This window comes from Pyrus communis, chromosome 17 (genome assembly GCF_963583255.1).
Source record: "Pyrus communis chromosome 17, drPyrComm1.1, whole genome shotgun sequence".
NCBI classification, from domain to species: domain Eukaryota; kingdom Viridiplantae; phylum Streptophyta; class Magnoliopsida; order Rosales; family Rosaceae; genus Pyrus; species Pyrus communis.
Window position 1 is genome coordinate 7,357,180 of NC_084819.1, and position 20,851 is coordinate 7,378,030.

A 20,851-nucleotide genomic window follows, 5' to 3' on the forward strand; every position below is an offset into this window, starting at 1 on the left:
GAGACGTGAGGCAATTAGTCATCGCAAATCCCCTGGTTCTTGATAGGCCTCACCAGCGAGAGAGTTTTTCCACGCGTGTTCCCTTTAGTCTCATTTAACTTAGTCCCTGCACTTAACAAAAACAGGATTACATTAATATATAGTCAAATCCAGTCTAGTCTAGTGATAGTTAATGAGGCCAAACAAAGGCGCGAGATTATGGTGACGAACATAAGAAATAAAACATGTCAAATCACGAGAAAAGAAAACCGTAATAAGAGGAAGATAAGTTTAAGGTTTCAATAACAAATTCTCTTACACCATCAAAAGAGGAACATAAGTTCGGTATAAATTCAGAGTCAAATTGATTACACAACGTATTTTATTTTGACAAGAGAACATTATCGTAAACATGCGGTTTTCAAGAAATCTTTTTGGGCTAAGTGAGTATCATTTATTACAAGTGAAGTATTCCAAGGAATTTGGTAGCAGCATTGTTTTACTCATAGAGTGCTGGATCTGATAACCTTGGAGTTGGGATGGCAACCAAAGGAATCTTCTTCTTCAACACAATCCCAAATTTCTCAGAAAGATCCAACTTCTCTCCCTCTGGCAAATTCCAGTCAAAAGAATGCAAAAGTGTAGCAAGTGAATGCATCACCATCCTCTCAGCCATTGCAATCCCAGCACACATTCTTCTACCTGACCCAAATGGAAAATAGTTGAAGTTTTTCCCACTGTAGTCCCATTTGCTATCCAAGAACCTCTCTGGCTTGAACTCCAATGGGTTTTCCCAAATAGAAGGGTCTCTGTGTATAGCCCAAACGTTGACAAAAATCCGAGATCCCTTGGGAATGGTGTAGCCTCCCACAATGCAATTTTCACTTGGGCAATGAGGGATTAACAAAGGCAGTGCTGGGTGCAAGCGCAAAGTTTCTTTCATCACAGCTTGTAAGTATGGCAATTTGTCGATGTGGGACTCTTCTACAATGTTGTGTTTGCCAACTACATCTTCTAACTCTTTCTGGGCTTTTTCCATCATCTCTGGCTTGTTCATGATTTCAGCCAGTGCAAACTCAGTTGTGTTGGCGGAAGTGTCAGTCCCACCCACCACCATATCCTGTGTAGAGAAAGATACCACATTATTATGTTACTGGACTAATTTGTGCACTCCATCCTTCTTCTTTGTCTCAAATTCAAATCACACTAAGTAAATATACACTTCAGACTTTTAATGGACAACGAGTTGTATGCTAAGAAGTCAAAGTGTGATTAAAAGTTCAATCTCAAAGCTTAACTGTCACAACTCCAGTAGCCTTGAATGACTATCTCATGAAAAATACTTGTAACTAAAGAGCAATCTAACCAAACCAGAACACCTACTAACCATTTGGGATTTTAGTGAATCTTCATCATCTTAATCTAAAGATAGTTCTCAAACGGAAGAGTAACTGTAAAAATTATTCCTAGTGTTTCCATAGAGAATTTTAACGAAAAGTTTTTTGTACAACTATTTTAACGAAAAATCATATTTTTACACTAAAAAATCAATCCTGGTACATTCACTTTGTCTTTTATTTTGTCCTTATCGTTACAACTTAAAGTTTTCAAACCCTTTTTATTAATTTTCCTGACTCCTTGAGCTTTCATCCATGACACCACATCCGGAATTGTGACCATCACCTGACCTACTATTTTAATGTTATGTTCTCATCATACGTCATTCGTGATTTTGTCATACTCATCACATAGCTGGAAGTTATATAGGAATGAGGATCGGTAATCTCATCAACAAGAAAAAATGTACTGAAAAAAAAACCCATTTAATTGAACACATCCAAAACTAACAACACAATAAAACGTTGGAATCTTTTAGAATTGTTTTTTTATTGAAATAAGTTCGACAAATTTCATAAAATTTCACAAATTGCAGGCCAATGATCAATCAAGTACAAATAACAAAATCATCGAGATTCTCATGGACCACATGCAAGGGTAGGCACAAACTTCCAACCAGAAATCATTTATTATGTGATAACTATTTATTTTGAATTTATTTGGAAACTTGTTTGATCACCCCAAATGAAAACTGAAAATCAAAACTCAGAAATTCAAACTGAAAGCTATTTTTTTTAGTTTTCAAACCTCACCTTTCCATTTTTAGCTAAACGATTCTAGAAACATTTACTAAACAAGTTTTCGATGAAAATAGATTAAATTTGTAAACAAAATGATATGTCAGCAATACAAAATAAACACGTTAATCTACATTTGGTTAATAATAATTAAAAAAAAAATTGAAAACCAAAACTAAAACCTTGCGGCAAATTCAGTCAATCAAAAATTTACTAACCATAAGCAAAGCTTTGAGATGAGACATGGTGAAAGGCGTCTTGGAATCTCCTCCCTCCTCCTTAAACTTCAACAAAAACGTTAAAAAATCCTTATTGCTCTCCTCCTTCTCTCCTTCCTTGTCAAGCGCCGGCCGTTGATCTATTATCTTCTCAAATATCCCATCAAACCTCCGGACCAACCTGCTAATCTGTTTCACCACCCCCTGTAAATCAAACGGGGCCAAACCCGGATAAAAGTCCGAAACATTCGGCTTCCCTAAAAGCTCCGTCATCTCCGACACTACTTCTCGAAACTCCGCCCCGAGCCCCGCCCTCTCGTCTCCCTCCACCGTTCCGCCCCACAGCATGTTCGTAATAACATTCAGCGCGTTCAGGAACATCTGCTCCCCCACGTTGACCCGCGACCCTATCCGATCGTAGAAATACCCGACGGTCTGTCGGAGCTGTTTCCTCCGGAGCGCATACATCGTGTCGAGAGTGGTGTTGCTGAGCATTTTCAGCATGCAGACTTTCCTCAACATTCGCCACTCCGGTCCGTACGGAGTCCACGCGATGTCGATTCCCCCGTACGTCGCAGCCCGACCCGCGGCGGGGACGTCGCGGTTGGCGAAGGTGGCGTCATGGTCCTTGAGAATCTCGCGAGCAGAGGAAGCGGAGTTAACCACAACACCGACGGTGTTGCCGAGGCGGAGTTTGAAGATTGGGCCGTGGGATTGGGCCAGGCCCGTGAAGTAGGAGTGGAGTTCTGGGTCGAGGGAGAGGAGGTTCCCGACCAAGGGCAGGGCCCGCGGGCCAGGTGGCAGAGGCGGGTACGGGTTGTTGGATTTTTTGACCAGCCAGAGGTACAGAAAGACGAGGAAAATGGCGGAGATGAAGGTCAGCGAAGTTTGATCGGATTGAGACCACAGCGAGTACAAATAGTTGGAATGGGAATGGGAATCGAATGCCATTGCTGTGTACTGTACTACTGTGCAGCGTTTCGGAATGGGAGGAGGACTGGGTTAATATAATATTTAGTCGTCCGTATGGATAATTTAATATTAGATGAAATTGGCACTTAGCTAGCACAACATTGTTATATAACCATTTATTAGTGATAGACTCATCCGAAAGAGGGCCACGTACACCATTATTCAGTAGCCGCCCCATGTGCAATGCCATCTGTTTATGACCGCTAATAAATAAAAAGGTTTCTATCACCAATAATTTTTGAAGTTCACTCACCTTATTAAATTGAAAATTCAATCAATATATTTTTAAAAATAATTGTTGCAAATTAATATGATCATTCCGTCGTAATTCTATTAAAAATTCTATTCTTTATTCTTTGATTATGTGCACGTACTGAGTTCTACAAGTCTAATTAAATATTTTCATATAGATAAAAAAAATATAAATAAATAAAAAACGATTTTATCTTTGTCATAATTAAAATATTAAAAAGGGAAAAATAAAATAAAATAAATTTGTCTTCTAGTGGGCCCACCTAGTAGCGGGAAGACCGAAGACCCTTCTAGCTGGCGCCACGGCTGGCGTGGTTGGGACGCCGTTTTTTTTTTGTATGTTAAGAAAGAGATCTCTGATTAATTCTGATTGATTGGTCAAATATTGTAAATTAATTTTAGTTATTTACTTTCTTATTTAGCTCCCAGTTAGCCTTGATTATAGGCAATAAAGTAGGATCGTGATATGCAATCTGTGTATAAAAGTGTAACCCTAGTTCTGTGAATGAATAAGAAAAGAACAATTCCATAACGCTACTGTTCTTTAGATGGTACCAGAGCACTGATTTGGGAAAACACACAACAAAAAAAAAAAAAAAAAAAAAAGTCAACCCTAGCTGACACGGCATGGGTGACAAGTTAGAATCAAAGTCAACCTCCTCTGGCATGACTTCTCACTCACAATGGGAAAATTCCAACCATCCACTTTTCCTTCATCACTCGGACCAACTTGGTGCAATTCTTGTACCACAGCCATTGATGGAAGATAATTATAGCACATGAGTTCAGTCCTTGAGCATGGCCTTAACGGTCAAGAACAAACTTGGACTTGTTGATGGAACAATCAAGGAACCAAGTGCAAACAATCCTGAGGAGTTGCAACAATGGAACCGCTGCAACAACTTGGTCAAGACATGGCTACTGGGGTCCATGTCGAGAGAAAATTCAGGGAGTGTTATCAATTGCAAAGATGCTCGACAGATGTGGCTTGACTTGCAAGAGAGATTTTCACACGTAAATATTGTTTAGCTATTTCATGTAGAGAATGAAATCCATGATTGCATACAAGGTAACATGAGTGTAAGTTCTTATTTCACAAAACTTAAAAGCTTGTGGGATGAACGCGATGTCTTGTGTTCAATCCCAGCATGTAATTGTGAAACAAAGATAGAAATCACGTCCTATTTTGAAACTCAGAAAACAATGAAGTTCCTTATGGGACTGAATGACTCATATGCTATTATTCGAAGCAATACTCTTTGATGCGAGATTTATACGCACACAAATTAAACCCTATTTGTGACAATTGTAGTAATGATGTAAGTAGGGATCGTTCTAACCGGGGATTAACTAGGGGTGCTAATCTATTTTGAATTGACTTGAAAACACAAAAACTAAATGTAAATACTCTTAACAAGACTACTATGACTCAGAATAGCTTTGAAATACTCAAACTGCCTAAAACAATCAAATTGACTCAAACAGAAACTAGAACTTGATTTAGACGAATTTGAAAGTGTTCATGACTCCAAATGCTTAAAGACACAAAAATAAAACAAATACGAATGATTAAGACTCAACGAAATATGGGGGAAATGTGTTTGGACAATATTAAATTAAATGGACAGAATATAATTAAGGGCAAAATGTAAATATGAATGTTATGAAAATATGGATGATGGAATAGCCAAGGGGTTCTTCTCCACACATGTTACACTTGCATACAATATTGATTCTCAGTTGGTCTTTCGATAAATTATGAAACTCAACGCCCCGGGTCAATTAGGTCCGCTTAAATTAACCGTCAAGTTTTCCTTAAGTTAATGAATTGGATGGGTTTGCGCAACGCAATTCACTACATTCTCCAAAAGTCCTTTACGTGAACAGCACAATAAAGATACAATCAAAGATCATTAAGCATTATGAAAACTATAAGTGTTGACGAGGCATTCGTTACTATGATGAGCATGAAACTCGTGCCAAGAATTCATTTAACGCGATTGTTTATAAGCAACCTCCACTACTTGTGAATATAAGTTCATAACGATTAGGTGAAACTCACTTATATTCTAGCGTCATATTCATGCATGAAAATTAAGCGCGCATTCTTAATAAACATACATAAATAAGTTATCAATCAAACGGTTAAACAAATTGAATCAACAACTTATGAAATTCCAACGAAAGTTAATCAATTCATATTGCAAACATAAACATAGTTTCGAATCACCCCCTAGCTAAATGGGGGTTTAGTTCCTCATAACTTTGAAATCAAAGAAACACCTAAACATTCCAACAACTCAAACTTGAATTGTATGAACGTTTAGGCACTCTTCTCTTCCATTCCTCATACGTACAAAACAAAGAGAATTGAATTTAAACATTGAAATCAAAGAAACACCTAAACATTCTAACAACTCAAACTTGAATTGTATGAACGTTTAGGCACTCTTCTCTTCCTCGTTGTTGTAGCACAAGGTCTAAGGAGATGTTTAGGGCTTTAGGTGTATGTGGAATGGAGTGGGGAATGGTTGGAGTGGCTGCAATGGAGGAGAAAAACTGCACAAAATGGAAGGTGATGCACGGCACAAGATGTGTGTTTTTGTGTTGTGAATGGAATGAATGGGTTTTTATAGGGGGAATGGGAGAATATGTGGCTGAAATAATGATGGAAAAACAGCTAGGAATGGGATGGGAGTGCACGGCAATGATGGGAAAAAGGGATGCTGGATGAATGATGAAGAGTTGCATGTGGCTTAGTGATTAAAGAATGAATGGATGTGCTGGAATTGAGTGGATGTGTTGCTGCCAAGATGGGGGAAAATATGGAAAATGGAAGTGTGATGCACGGCTAAGTGATTAATGGGATAGAAATGGGAGTGAATGTGGCTTAATGATGAAGGTGGAAAGCTGGAAAGCATGTGGCAAGGTGTGTAGATGCTGGAATTGATGGAAAGGCACGACAATGAAGGGAGAATGTGGCTGTTTGTTTTTGGAAGAATGAAATTGAAATGGGAAGGCATGTGGCTGCCAACTAGGGTGAATGATTGAGGTGGGAATGGAAGAATGTGGCTGCAATGATGAATACATGTGGCTGAAATGAAAGGGAAATGCAAAGGGAAAAGCTGGAAAAGGAAGGGTAGGTACGGCAAGGAAAGTTTCTTGATGGTTTTGGGGTTGTGATGCATGTGTATGCATGTGGATTAAAGAGGGAGAATGTGGTGCAATGATGAAGTGGGAAGGTGGAAATGCAAAGGGGAAATGCTGAAAATGAAGGGGAAGGCACGGCAAGGGCTTTGTTTGGGTGCATGTGTGTGTGAATGGTGGTTTTGCATGGCTTTGATGGATTGTTTGATTGGGCTAGAGGTTTTGCATGGCTCAAAGGATTGTTTGATTGGGCTAGGCCCTTTGTTTTATGTCCAAAGTGCATACAAGGCCTTCAAATTCGTCCAACACTTTGGTTCCAAGCATAAGCTTTCCATTCTAAGCCCAATTTTGCTCCAAAATGCTCCGACATGCACCTTTTTGCCTCCTTAGCCATATTAACCTAGAAACACACAAAAGAAGCATAAAGGACTAAAATAACTAAAGAAACATAACGTAAATGCACGAGAACAAGCCATTTAAGTCGCATGAATATACTCCTATCAAATTCCCCCACACTTAGCTTTTGCTAGTCCTCGAGCAAAACAAAACAAAAGAAACCAAAAACAAAACAAAACGAACAAAACACAACCTACACCTTCCAACAATCGTCTCAGGGATTTCCAATGCACATGACATGTTAAAAATCATTATTCCCACAGATTTTAGCCATCTTTACACTTAAGTACATTCTTACTCATAGTCACCACATACTAGTTCACAATTAAGCGTTTAAAACCATGTTTTGAATGTAGTAACATGCCTTAGAGAATTCCCTCAATTCCTTACTAGATGTACTCTCGTTTTTCACACAGATTTTCTGACTACACTCCCTACACTAGGTATATGTGAGAAGATTGATGTAAACATGTAGACGAACACTCACATATGTTATAACAAGGAAAGCATTTTCTGGAATTATTAACATGTATATATATGATCTCATGAATGGAATGCCACTACTTAGACGCGAGAACCAGGGATACCATAAGCTCATACCAAGTTCAAACTCCACAAATTGAAACACATAACACTCAAGATAGAAGTCAAAGGGTTGTAACGGGGCTAAAGGTGTTTGGCTAACAAAGAAGGGATATGGAAAACAAAGGTTCTTAAAGAAATAGCGAGCAAAGCATTTGAATTAACTTAGAATTCACTTTTGAATGAAAACTCAACTTTTGAACAAATAGGGGGAACAAGCTCTTTTTCCTTTCTTTCTTTTCTTTTCTGTATATTTTTCACGCTTTTTTTTTTTTTTTTTTCTTTTGAATCTCAAAACATACATATAAACTTAAGAACAAACATTCCTTCCCCCACACTCATTTTCTTGCATAATGTAACTCAAAAGGAATTCATTTAAGTCATGCTCACTATCTTTTAAGAACAAGGGTGTGGACAGTCCTAAACTAGGCTAGGTTAGGATAATGTGGGTTAACAATGAATAAAGGCTAAACAAGGCTCAACAGGGTTAAAACTTACAACAAATACGAAATATGGGAAGTAAGGCTATTTGGCTATGGTGGCAACTACACAACTTCATCTTGATATATGTTATGCAATTCAATGTCATGCTTTGAATGAAACGGATATAAGTTCTAGCATTTAGTTCTATCATGATACAATTGCATTCTAAGTAGCAACCAAGCAAGGAATAATGAGATCATGCAACAACTTAGAAAACAAAGAATCACAGAAAAAAAAAACTCTCCAAAGAAGGTAATGGCTCGAGTCTCACAGGGTTGTAGCATTTCTTTGAGTTCCTTCCTTCAAGCATGTTATAAAAACGAATTTTTCTTTTATGATTGCATGTGAAGTCATACATTATAACCATAACCAAGCATATACCAAGAGTAAATCAAACTTTTCTCTATGTTTATAACTCTTTTTAACAGTCATGCAATTACAAACCAAATCCTTATCATTGTGTTGGAAGGTACCCTAAGACACAAACACACAAAAACGACTCAAAACACTCTTTTTAGGCTTTTCAAAACATGTTTTTCAAATTTTTATGTGATTTTCGGAGTTATAAAAACAAAACATACTAAAACACTCTAAAACAACTTAAAAACAACTTAAAACAGCAAGGAACAACATTTGAAGTTATGGGTGATAAAATCCCACGAATTTGCATCAAATATACTTAGTTACCCCCCCCCCCCCCCACACTTAAATCAAACATTGTCCTCAATGTTTTAAGCATAGATTCACACAAAACATAAGTAAACACATAAAAAACACTTAAACATACTAAACATGGCAGAATGTAACTAACAAAGAGAAGAATTTAGGGACGCAAATCTGGTTATGGAGTGTAAATTCCATCTTCTCCTTGGTTGAATGCATGGGTTGATCTTGGTGATTCCACAGGCTTAATCTTGAACTGGTTTCCTCCCATCGTTGATTTTCCTTTGTGCTACTCTTGAACTGGGCAGCAGGATTCTTTTGGTCTTCCCCGAAGGTCTGAGCTTACTCCTTTGGTCTGTTTCTTTGTTCAATCTTTCCAATTCGTATTGAAAAGGGTTGGAGGATAACTCAGCCTATGCAGTTGTTGCGCTTGTCTCCACATGCTTCAATGTATCATTTTCACTTGCCTTACTTGCTCCCCTTGCAGAAGTGGTCCCTTCTCTGGAAGTGTATCAACCGTTGAAGATGACTACTCGAGAGCAATGCTAGGTAAGCAACCAGGGAATAGATTCCAGGCAGTCGGAACCAGATCAGAAGACTGACTCCAAGTACCGGCTGATTGCTTCTTTCACTTTGCCATGCGAGTAAGAACAAGGACAAAGAAAAAGACAGGGAAAAAGCATGATATGAGATACTTTTGCTTTTGACCTTGATGATATGAGATACCTTTGCTTTTGAAGAAGCGGTGAATGAATCAGCACATGTATTTGTTGTGCTTGTCTCTATATGCTTTGATCTACCATTTCCTTCTGGGTCATCTGTACTCCAGGCATCTGGTATCATCTTTGGGGAAGAAGAAAAAATTGAGTATTTCGAAAGGCTTTGCTGGGAGTGCGCCCTCAGAGGCGAGGAAGAGTTGGGCATTTTCTTCAGGTCTGCCTTGCCATAAAAGATGAAGGTCGACATATATAGGGATTTCCCAATAGCAAGTGGAGGTACTGTTCTTTTACCCTTGTCGACAAACGTTTTGATCCCGCAAATCCGGCTTTTTGAAATAGTGACGACTCTTCGATCTTTGAAAACGCCTCTTCAATTTCTGAGCAGACGCCTCTTCGATTTCTGAACGACGCCTCTTCGATTTCTGAACGACACGCCGTAGTGCGGATACGGCTCCTTTTGACAAAGTTGCACGCGTTTTCTGAAAAGCAGAGAAAGCGTCGCCGAACTTTGCGCTTGTTGGCAAAAGTGTGTAGTTGCGATGATGGCCTCCACGTGTTTTCGACTTTGTCAGATATCTTTTGACAAAGTTGAACGCGTTTTCTGAAAAGCCGAGATATCGTCGCCGAACTTTACCCAGGAAAATCCGGCTCTTTGAATCGGTGGTCGTGGCGCCTTGGCTTTTTATAGAGGTATCGATCACCTCCAACATACACACTCTGAAGATTTCCCATTCTTGAAAATCGTCTCCAGCCTTTTGAAATTTTACTCCATCCAATCCTTCTCTCTGAACACCTTTGAAAAATGACTAACCCATCGAACCTTTGCTTAGATTTGAGTCTCAGCAGCGATCCGGTTGTGCCCCGTCAAGGTAATGTATGGCGCCCTTCTTTCTTATCTTCTAACGGTCCTCTTACAGGTGAAGACTCCATGATGACGGATGCAACAACAGCTACGATAGTAGCTAGGAACCTCCTCACTCCTAAGGATAGCAGGCTGCTTTCAGGACGGTCCGATGAGTTGGCCGTTCAAGAGTCCATCGCTCTCAGTGTTCAGTGTGCAGGCTCTGTGTCCAACATGGGCCAACGCCTACTTGCTCGCTCCCGTCAGGTTGAATCGTTGATGGTAGAGGTGGAAAGTCTCAAGCAAGAGATCAAGCAGCTGAAGTATGAGAATAGAAGTTTGCACGTGCTTGCAAACAACTATTCGACGGGCATGAAGAGGAAGCTTGATGAGCTGCAAGAGTCTGAAGGTCGGATTCAAAGTGACCGTCAAAGACTTTCCACTTTCCTCCAGAGGCACCTTTTTCCTGGGTCTTCTAGTGTTCCACCAAGTATTGTGGCATCGAATGATCTAGCTCCGATGCCTCCCGCTTCGCTGCCTCGTAGTGGGGCTTCACGTAATCAACCTTTGTGAAGGCTCCATCATTCTGCCATGTTGCTTTTTCTTTTATTTTAATTTTAATTTTTTTTTTTTTTTTTTTTTTTTTTTGTAACTTCCCATAGATCAATGGACAGCTTCATTTTATTCAGTGTATTGGGTTGCCTCCCAAGTAGCGCTTTCTTTTACGTCTTGCAGCCGGACGAAACCTTCATTTCTCACTTAGAGCCCACGGCATGCAATGGGATCTCCTCCATAACATGCCCTTCAACACTTCCATAATACGGCTCACTGAATGGGAGGGGATAGTGATCCTCCCTGATGGTGATGTTTTGGTTCTGAACGTCCATGTACATGCTCCCACCACCTTGAGATATATTGGGTACCTGCACCAAAGAAGGTAACAACCTATTAGTTGAAATGGGAATCGGAATTGGGATTGGAAACTTACTAGGATGTTGTGGCAATGCCCCAAGGACAGCCACCCTCTCGCCAATTTTAGCACAAGGCACGGCCATATTGGATGTTTTTAGGGTAGTGGCATGCTCGTTGTGCTCCAATCCAATTCCTTCTTCGATGGTGATTCTTGATGCATCCTTCTTGATTTGTGCGGATCCTTTCGGCCTTATGTCCTTATGCACATCTATGACAAAACAAGAATGAACATCATTAGTATTCTTAATAGATTCAGAAACTTCAAAATTAATCATATCACCACCAAACTCCATAGTTAAGGCTCCTTTGGCCACGTCAATCTTGGTGTGAGCTGTTTTCATGAACGGTCGTCCAAGTAAGAGTGGCGATGGTGGAGAGTGGGTTGAATCCTCCATGTCAAGCACATAGAAATCTGCAGGAAAAATCAAGTGGTCCACCTGCACCAGAACATCTTCCAAAACTCCTCTCGGGTATGCATTAGATCGATCAGCTAATTGAATAATGACACCATCATTTTTAAGCTCTCCTAGATTCATAGATACATAAACAGAGTATGGCATGACATTAATTGATGCACCTAAATCTAGCATAGCATGTTCGAACCTTTTATTACCAATTACACAAGGGATGGTGAAACTACCTGGATCTTTGCATTTAGGTGGTAACTTTCTTTGCAATATTGCAGAGACATTCTCACTTACATGTACCACCTCTTTTTCCTGAATCCATTTCCTTGTTGTGCAAATCTTTTTCAAAAACTTCGCATACTTCGGAATTTGCTTTATTGCATCAAGGAGCGGGATATTGACATGCACCTTCCTAAACGTCTCCATGATGTCTTTTTCATCTTCCTCTTTCTTGGCTTGCATAAACCTGCTAGGAAAGGGCACATTTGGTGGAATCACATTAGAAACCATTGAGTTTGGACCTACCTTACATTTGTTGGACGACCTAGGAGCTTGAAGTGGTTGTGGCAATGGTTGTTCCACCCTTTCCGTGGCTTTGCCCTTCTTCTCTTCCTCTTGCAACAGCTTTTCCTCCTCTTCTTGGCTTGATTTTGGTGGTTGTGAGGTAGTTCCAACTTCCTTGCCACTTCTTAAGGTGATTGCATTGGCGGTTTCAAAGCCACCCTTTGGATTGACCACCGTAGTGCTTGGTAACTTACCATTTTCACGAAGTTGTCCCAAAAATTCGGCCATTTGGCCCATTTGCTTCTTTAGCTCAGTAACCTCCTTTGCTTGGTTCTGCATTCCCTGCACCATTGTGGTTAGTAACTGATATGTTTTATCGTCATTCACAGACGTACCTGAGTTGGTTTGGGATGATTGTGCTTGAGGAGGTGGTTGTGGTGCCACCTCCTCAAGCACAATCATCCCGGAGGTTGTCGGAATCCACTTTGTTGGGCAGGTTGTTGTGCATCTCTCCATCTGAAATTTGGGTGGTCTCTCCAACCTGGATTATATGTGTTAGAATATGGATCGTACCTCGGTTGGTTTTGATTCCCATAGCCCATGGCATTGGCAGATTCCCACCCTCCGTTCTCAATTAATTGAGGGCATTGATTAGATTGGTGTCCTTGAATGGAGCATACACCACAAATTGTAGTTCCTTGCGCTTTGGGGCCCTGCACAAACTGCGACAACATAGATGTAAGGTTAGCCATGTGGGATTGTAACTCAGAAATAGAACTTACCTCATTTACATGATGTGGCCGTGGGGTGTCTCTCTGCCCAACACCTTCATATTGTTGTGCATTGAGTGCTCGATTAGCAATGAGAGTTTTGGCATCCCTAGGTGTCTTGTCCACTAGAGCTCCTCCCGCGGATGCATCCAACATTTGCCGTTCAAGTGGTAGAAGACCTTCGTAAAAATATTGAAGAAGTAGCTCCTCCTTTATTTGGTGCTGTGGACATGAAGCAACAAGAGTTTTAAAACGTTCATAATAAGTTGGAAAAGATTCACCTTGGCTTTGCTGAATTCCACTAATCTTCTTGCGAAGAAGAATGACTCGTGATGTTGGAAAGAACTTCTCCAAGAAGGCTCGCTTCATACTCCCCCATGATGTGACAGTTCCGGGAGCCAACTCATACAACCAATCCTTGGCCTTCTCCAACAAAGAAAAAGGAAAAGCCTTCATCTTCAATATGTTGCTGTCCACGTTCACCGGTGTCATACTTGAGCATGCGACTTCGAACTCCTTTAAATGCTTATTGGGGTCCTCCATTGATAACCCATGGAACTTGGGTATATGATCTAGCAAGCTGGACTTCAACTCAAATTCATCGGTCTTCTCAGGGGCTGCCCTAGGGTATTGGATGCAAAGAGGGGCTGCATTGGCCAAACCCGAGGCAGAAAGCTCTTTGATGGTTCGATTGTCCATTGCCATGGTTGGTACTTCCTCTTCAACCTCAATTTCAACTTCTTGCTCCTTTAATTTAGGTTCGGGACTAGGAGGATTAGACGCTTTTGATTTCTTTTTCCTTCTCAAATTCCTTTCGAAATCACCGTCAAAGTCGGAGATATGCTCACGAACAGGTTGTGAGCCACGGGTCATAAACTAGTATCTACACACAAGAGCAAACAAGATAAATAACCAACTTAATAGGCTCGGCACAAGTAAGGAAATAAGGTGCCACACACGGCACAAAAACAAAACACACACACACGGTGCAAAAGAAAATTAAAACAAAACAGAAACTAAACAATTTAAACAAGACTCAAGACAAAGGATTAGCAACTTTGCCAATCCCCAGCAACGGCGCCAAAATTTGATGCGAGATTTATACGCACACAAATTAAACCCTATTTGTGACAATTGTAGTAATGATGTAAGTAGGGATCGTTCTAACCGGGGATTAACTAGGGGTGCTAATCTATTTTGAATTGACTTGAAAACACAAAAACTAAATGTAAATACTCTTAACAAGACTACTATGACTCAGAATAGCTTTGAAATACTCAAACTGCCTAAAACAATCAAATTGACTCAAACAGAAACTAGAACTTGATTTAGACGAATTTGAAAGTGTTCATGACTCCAAATGCTTAAAGACACAAAAATAAAACAAATACGAATGATTAAGACTCAACGAAATATGGGGGAAATGTGTTTGGACAATATTAAATTAAATGGACAGAATATAATTAAGGGCAAAATGTAAATATGAATGTTATGAAAATATGGATGATGGAATAGCCAAGGGGTTCTTCTCCACACATGTTACACTTGCATACAATATTGATTCTCAGTTGGTCTTTCGATAAATTATGAAACTCAACGCCCCGGGTCAATTAGGTCCGCTTAAATTAACCGTCAAGTTTTCCTTAAGTTAATGAATTGGATGGGTTTGCGCAACGCAATTCACTACATTCTCCAAAAGTCCTTTACGTGAACAGCACAATAAAGATACAATCAAAGATCATTAAGCATTATGAAAACTATAAGTGTTGACGAGGCATTCGTTACTATGATGAGCATGAAACTCGTGCCAAGAATTCATTTAACGCGATTGTTTATAAGCAACCTCCACTACTTGTGAATATAAGTTCATAACGATTAGGTGAAACTCACTTATATTCTAGCGTCATATTCATGCATGAAAATTAAGCGCGCATTCTTAATAAACATACATAAATAAGTTATCAATCAAACGGTTAAACAAATTGAATCAACAACTTATGAAATTCCAACGAAAGTTAATCAATTCATATTGCAAACATAAACATAGTTTCGAATCACCCCCTAGCTAAATGGGGGTTTAGTTCCTCATAACTTTGAAATCAAAGAAACACCTAAACATTCCAACAACTCAAACTTGAATTGTATGAACGTTTAGGCACTCTTCTCTTCCATTCCTCATACGTACAAAACAAAGAGAATTGAATTTAAACATTGAAATCAAAGAAACACCTAAACATTCTAACAACTCAAACTTGAATTGTATGAACGTTTAGGCACTCTTCTCTTCCTCGTTGTTGTAGCACAAGGTCTAAGGAGATGTTTAGGGCTTTAGGTGTATGTGGAATGGAGTGGGGAATGGTTGGAGTGGCTGCAATGGAGGAGAAAAACTGCACAAAATGGAAGGTGATGCACGGCACAAGATGTGTGTTTTTGTGTTGTGAATGGAATGAATGGGTTTTTATAGGGGGAATGGGAGAATATGTGGCTGAAATAATGATGGAAAAACAGCTAGGAATGGGATGGGAGTGCACGGCAATGATGGGAAAAAGGGATGCTGGATGAATGATGAAGAGTTGCATGTGGCTTAGTGATTAAAGAATGAATGGATGTGCTGGAATTGAGTGGATGTGTTGCTGCCAAGATGGGGGAAAATATGGAAAATGGAAGTGTGATGCACGGCTAAGTGATTAATGGGATAGAAATGGGAGTGAATGTGGCTTAATGATGAAGGTGGAAAGCTGGAAAGCATGTGGCAAGGTGTGTAGATGCTGGAATTGATGGAAAGGCACGACAATGAAGGGAGAATGTGGCTGTTTATTTTTGGAAGAATGAAATTGAAATGGGAAGGCATGTGGCTGCCAACTAGGGTGAATGATTGAGGTGGGAATGGAAGAATGTGGCTGCAATGATGAATACATGTGGCTGAAATGAAAGGGAAATGCAAAGGGAAAAGCTGGAAAGGGAAGGGTAGGTACGGCAAGGAAAGTTTCTTGATGGTTTTGGGGTTGTGATGCATGTGTATGCATGTGGATTAAAGAGGGAGAATGTGGTGCAACGATGAAGTGGGAAGGTGGAAATGCAAAGGGGAAATGCTGAAAATGAAGGGGAAGGCACGGCAAGGGCTTTGTTTGGGTGCATGTGTGTGTGAATGGTGGTTTTGCATGGCTTTATGGATTGTTTGATTGGGCTAGAGGTTTTGCATGGCTCAAAGGATTGTTTGATTGGGCTAGGCCCTTTGTTTTATGTCCAAAGTGCATACAAGGCCTTCAAATTCGTCCAACACTTTGGTTCCAAGCATAAGCTTTCCATTCTAAGCCCAATTTTGCTCCAAAATGCTCCGACATGCACCTTTTTGCCTCCTTAGCCATATTAACCTAGAAACACACAAAAGAAGCATAAAGGACTAAAATAACTAAAGAAACATAACGTAAATGCACGAGAACAAGCCATTTAAGTCGCATGAATATGCTCTTATCACTCTTCTTCTCGACCCACTGCCCACGGTGAATAAGGCCTATGCATTAATCCTTCGACATAAACGGCATGCAGAAGTCTCCAGCGGGAAGAACACTCAACCAGAAGCTGCTGTTTTTGTGGTAAAGAACTTTAGCCAAGAACCTGAATTAGACAACAATGGGACTCGATGTGGAAAGTGTAACAAAACTAACCACACCACCAAGAACTGCCGTGCACATCTCAAGTGCACGTTTTGTGGGTGGAAAGGTCATACCTTCGAGTTCTGTCGAAAAAGAAAGGCCTCTGCTGAGATCGAGTCAAATCGTTCTTTTTCTTCAAAAGGAAATCAAGTCATAACATATGAAAAGATGGACACGCCCACTTTCCCATTTTCCTAGGAGGAATGCAAGCAAATCCTTCAAATGCTCAACAAGAACAAGTCATCCTTTGTCAATCAAGTTGGTAATTCCTTTCCTCATGAAGAACTTTCAGGTAAAGCTTTCTCTTTCACTAATAATGGCACGAAAAACATTTGGATCTTGGACAGTGGTGCTACTGACCACATTGTTTGTAACCCTAATTTTCTTACAAATTTAAAGCCTGTTGAAAACCACACTGTTGAACTACCCAATGGATCATTTGCCAAAGTCACTCATATTGGACAAATAGTGTTCTCTCCCAATCTCATCCTTGACAATGTCTTGTGTGTGCCACCTTTTAGGTTGAATTTGATATCCATCAGTAAACTAGCCTATGATTCCCTATATGTCACAGTTTTCCTTAAACATTTTTGTGTCATACAGGACCTACGCTCGGGGAAGATGATTGGGACGGGAATTAAACGGGAAGGGCTCTACTACCTCGATCCACTGAAGAAAAGAATATTCAACATTGTTCACACTATTTCTTCAAATCTTTGGCACCAACGTCTTGGACATCCATCTCATAAAGTGTCTTCGTTATTTCCCTTTTTCAATAATAAGTCTTGTGTAACCAACAATTGTTTAATTTGTCCCCTGGCTAAACAAACAAGATCACCATTTCCATTAAGTTCCATTTCTAGTAAATCAGCTTTTGAATTACTCCATATTGATATCTAGGGTGGTTATAAGGTTCCTTCTCTTTCAAGTGCCAAATATTTCCTTACTATTGTCGATGATCATACTAGGACCACATGGGTCTATTTGATGAAGCATAAATCTGACACAAAAGATCTCTTAGTCAAATTTATCCACATGGTTGAAACTCAATTCAATACTAAGGTCAAAATAATCAGAAGTGACAATGGTCCTTAATTTAAACTTGAGATTTTGTATGCTCTCAAAGGGATTATTCATCAGTCTAGTTGCGTCAACGCACCACAACAAAATGGTGTTGCTGAACGTAAGCATCGACATTTGCTCAACGTCGCTAGGGCGTTACTTTTTCAAGCATGTCTGCCAAAACACTTTGGGGGGGGGGGGGGGGATGCCATACTTGCTTCAGCCTATTTTATCAATTGTACACCAACTCCACTCCTCCAAGGTAAAACACCTTATGAAAAATTATTTCATAAAGAACCTAATTATTCCCATTTAAGAGTTTTTGGCAGTTTGTGTTTTGCTTACACACACGCACACAGACCCTCTAAACTTGACCCCCGTGCAACACGTTGTGTTTTTCTTGGATATCCGTATGGCTAAAAGGGTTATCAACTGTTTGATCTCACTCTAAAGAAAGTCGTTGTTTCACGGGATGTTGTGTTCTTTGAGGACCAATTTCCCCATCAAGATAATGAAGCTTCTGTTGCCCAACACCACACCTTGTCACCTACTCCCACTTCATTGCTGCAGTCCCCAATGGCCTCCTTTAATGAGTCCCCCAATTCCGCATACATATCAGGGGACCTTCATCTTGATTTTTCCCATCACCTTGTTGATTCTACTTCACCATTTAATGAACCTAGCCCACCCTCATCAACCATAACTAATTCCCCTATTCTGAGTCCTATTTCCTCACCCCTCATCCTAGACCCCCCATCACCTACTTCCCCACTTCCCCCTTCACCCATCCCATTAACCTTACCGTCCCCTTCTTCCCGTGTCCCCACCCCCCTCGTCGCAGCACGCGTCCCACCAAACCCTCCACTTTTTTGCAGGATTTTCACGTAAAGGCAACCCTCCCCTCCCGCGTTGTTCCCAACTCTTCCACGAGCATGGTTCAATCGTCAGGTACATCCCATTCTCTCTCCCATTATTTATCATATGAACACCTCTCTCCTAATCACAAAACCTTCACCACTAATCTCACCCTTGTCAAGGAACCTACTAGTTTTTCACAGGCTGTTTAGGACTCCAAATGGCGTGATGCCATGCAACATGAGATTGCCGCACTCCAGGCAAATCATACCTGGACTCTTGTGCCCTTACCATCTCACAAACGTCCCATTGGCTGCAAATGGGTGTACAAAGTGAAGCTCAAACCTGATGGGAGTGTCGAGCGCTACAAAGCTCGCCTTGTTGTGAAAGGTTACAGTCAAATAGAGAGGATTGATTATCGGGAAACATTTGCTCATGTTGCCAAGCTCACCACTGTCCGTGTCCTTCTGAGCGTTGCTGCACTTCGCGGTTGGCATCTCCACCAACTCGACGTGAACAATGCATTCTTGAATGGTGATTTGTACGAAGATGTCTATATGACCTTGCCTCCTGGGTTCGGACGAAAGGGGGAGACTCGTGTTTGCAAACTACACAAATCACTCTATGGTTTAAAATAGGCCTCGAGACAATGGTTTATCAAGTTATCTAATGCCCTCAAAGCCGCTAGTTTCCATCAATCATGGTCTGATTACTCACTGTTCGTCCGAAGTCGTCAAGGTAAATTTATGGCATTACTAGTCTACGTTGATGATGTAATACTTGCAGGAAATAACCTTCAAGAGATTGAAGAGACTAAACGATTTCTTTCCCAACATGTCAAACTAAAGGATTTAGGACAGCTCAAATATTTTCTGGGAATAGAAGTTGCAAGATCAAGCAAGGGAATTACTTTATGTCAACGCAAGTATGCGTTGGAAATATTAGATGATGCTGGTTTCCTTGGATCAAAACCCTCACGGTTCCCTATGGAACAAAACTTGTCCCTCACGCAAACAAATGGGACACTGTTGGATAATCCATCTTCATATAGACGGCTCGTAGGCAGGTTAATTTATTTAACAATTACAAGGCCGGACCTAACATATATGGTTCATGTGTTGAGCCAATTCATGGATAAGCCACGACAACCACACCTTGAAGCAGCACATAAAGTCCTCAGATACATGAAACAAGCTCCTGGACAGGGAATTTTTCTACCTACTACAGGTTCATTGCAATTACAAGCTTTTTGTGACGCTGACTGGGCTCGATGTAAAGACACAAGAAGATCGGTAACTGGTTATTGTATCTTTCTTGGACAAGCACCTATCTCTTAGAAGACAAAGAAACAAAGCACCGTATCTCGTTCTAGTGTAAAGGCAGAATATCGCTCCATGGCTACTACTTGTTGCGAAGTCACATGGCTCAAGAATATTTTGAAGGACTTGCGAGTGAATCATGCACAACCTGTTACACTATTGTGTGACAATCAAGCCGCCATGCACATTGCTTCAAACCCAGTATTCCATGAACGAACGAAGCATATAGAAATAGACTGTCACCTAGTACGCGAGAAAATTCAAGGAGGGATGGTGCGAACAGCCTATATACAAACAACAAATCAACCAGCAGATTTGTTCACCAAGCCACTAAGTTCGACACAGTTTGAGACCTTACTTGGCAAGTTGGGTGTCATCAACATACACTCCAACTTGAGAAGGAGTGTTAAGAAAGAGATCTCTGATTGATTCTGATTGATTGGTCAAATATTGTAAATTAATTTTAGTTATTTACTTTCTTATTTAGCTCCCAGTTAGCCTTGATTATAGGCAATAAAGTAGGATCGTGATATGCAATCTGTGTATAAAAGTGTAACCCTAGTTCTGTGAATGAATAAGAAAAGAACAATTCCATCACCCTACTGTTCTTTAGATTGTATAATGAAAAACATATTTACATAAAATCATTTTCGAAAAGTAGATATGTATTTGGATTTCATGCTATTAAGATTGAGAATGTTGTACCAATATTGGGGATAGTGACTAACCTGCAGGATTTAAACTCTGCCATCAACGAAGATAAATTTTAATAAATCGTCCCTCTATTTTTTGAAGAATACTACTAGTCAGATCTGAAATGATATTTGTCAATATTATTCAAATCCAACACAAAACTACGATTGGGAAATACTTAAGAATATGTTAGAAAGATCCTATGAAGACAAGGGATATCATATTA

General features: G+C 40.1%; 1 protein-coding gene across 1 annotated transcript; it reads right to left on the reverse strand.

Annotated features, from left to right (window-relative positions):
• Window positions 1–278: 278 nt before the first annotated feature.
• LOC137723336 (flavonoid 3'-monooxygenase CYP75B137-like) lies at window positions 279–3,488 on the reverse strand. Its single transcript, XM_068462502.1, has 2 exons — window positions 2,333–3,488; window positions 279–1,099 (listed from the first exon to the last, which is right to left on the reverse strand). Exons 1-2 carry the CDS (start codon window positions 3,281–3,283, stop codon window positions 479–481), a joined length of 1,572 nt encoding a protein of 523 aa, XP_068318603.1. The 5' UTR covers window positions 3,284–3,488; the 3' UTR covers window positions 279–478.
• Window positions 3,489–20,851: the final 17,363 nt, after the last annotated feature.

Excerpts from the sequence above, each read along its gene's own strand:
- LOC137723336 (XM_068462502.1), bottom strand. The coding sequence starts at position 3,283 with ATGGCATTCGATTCCCATTCCCATTCCAACTATTTGTACTCGCTGTGG. Across the intron at positions 1,100-2,332 it reads ATCTCAAAGCTTTGCTTATG|GATATGGTGGTGGGTGGGAC; the intron begins GTTAGTAAATTT and ends TTCTCTACACAG.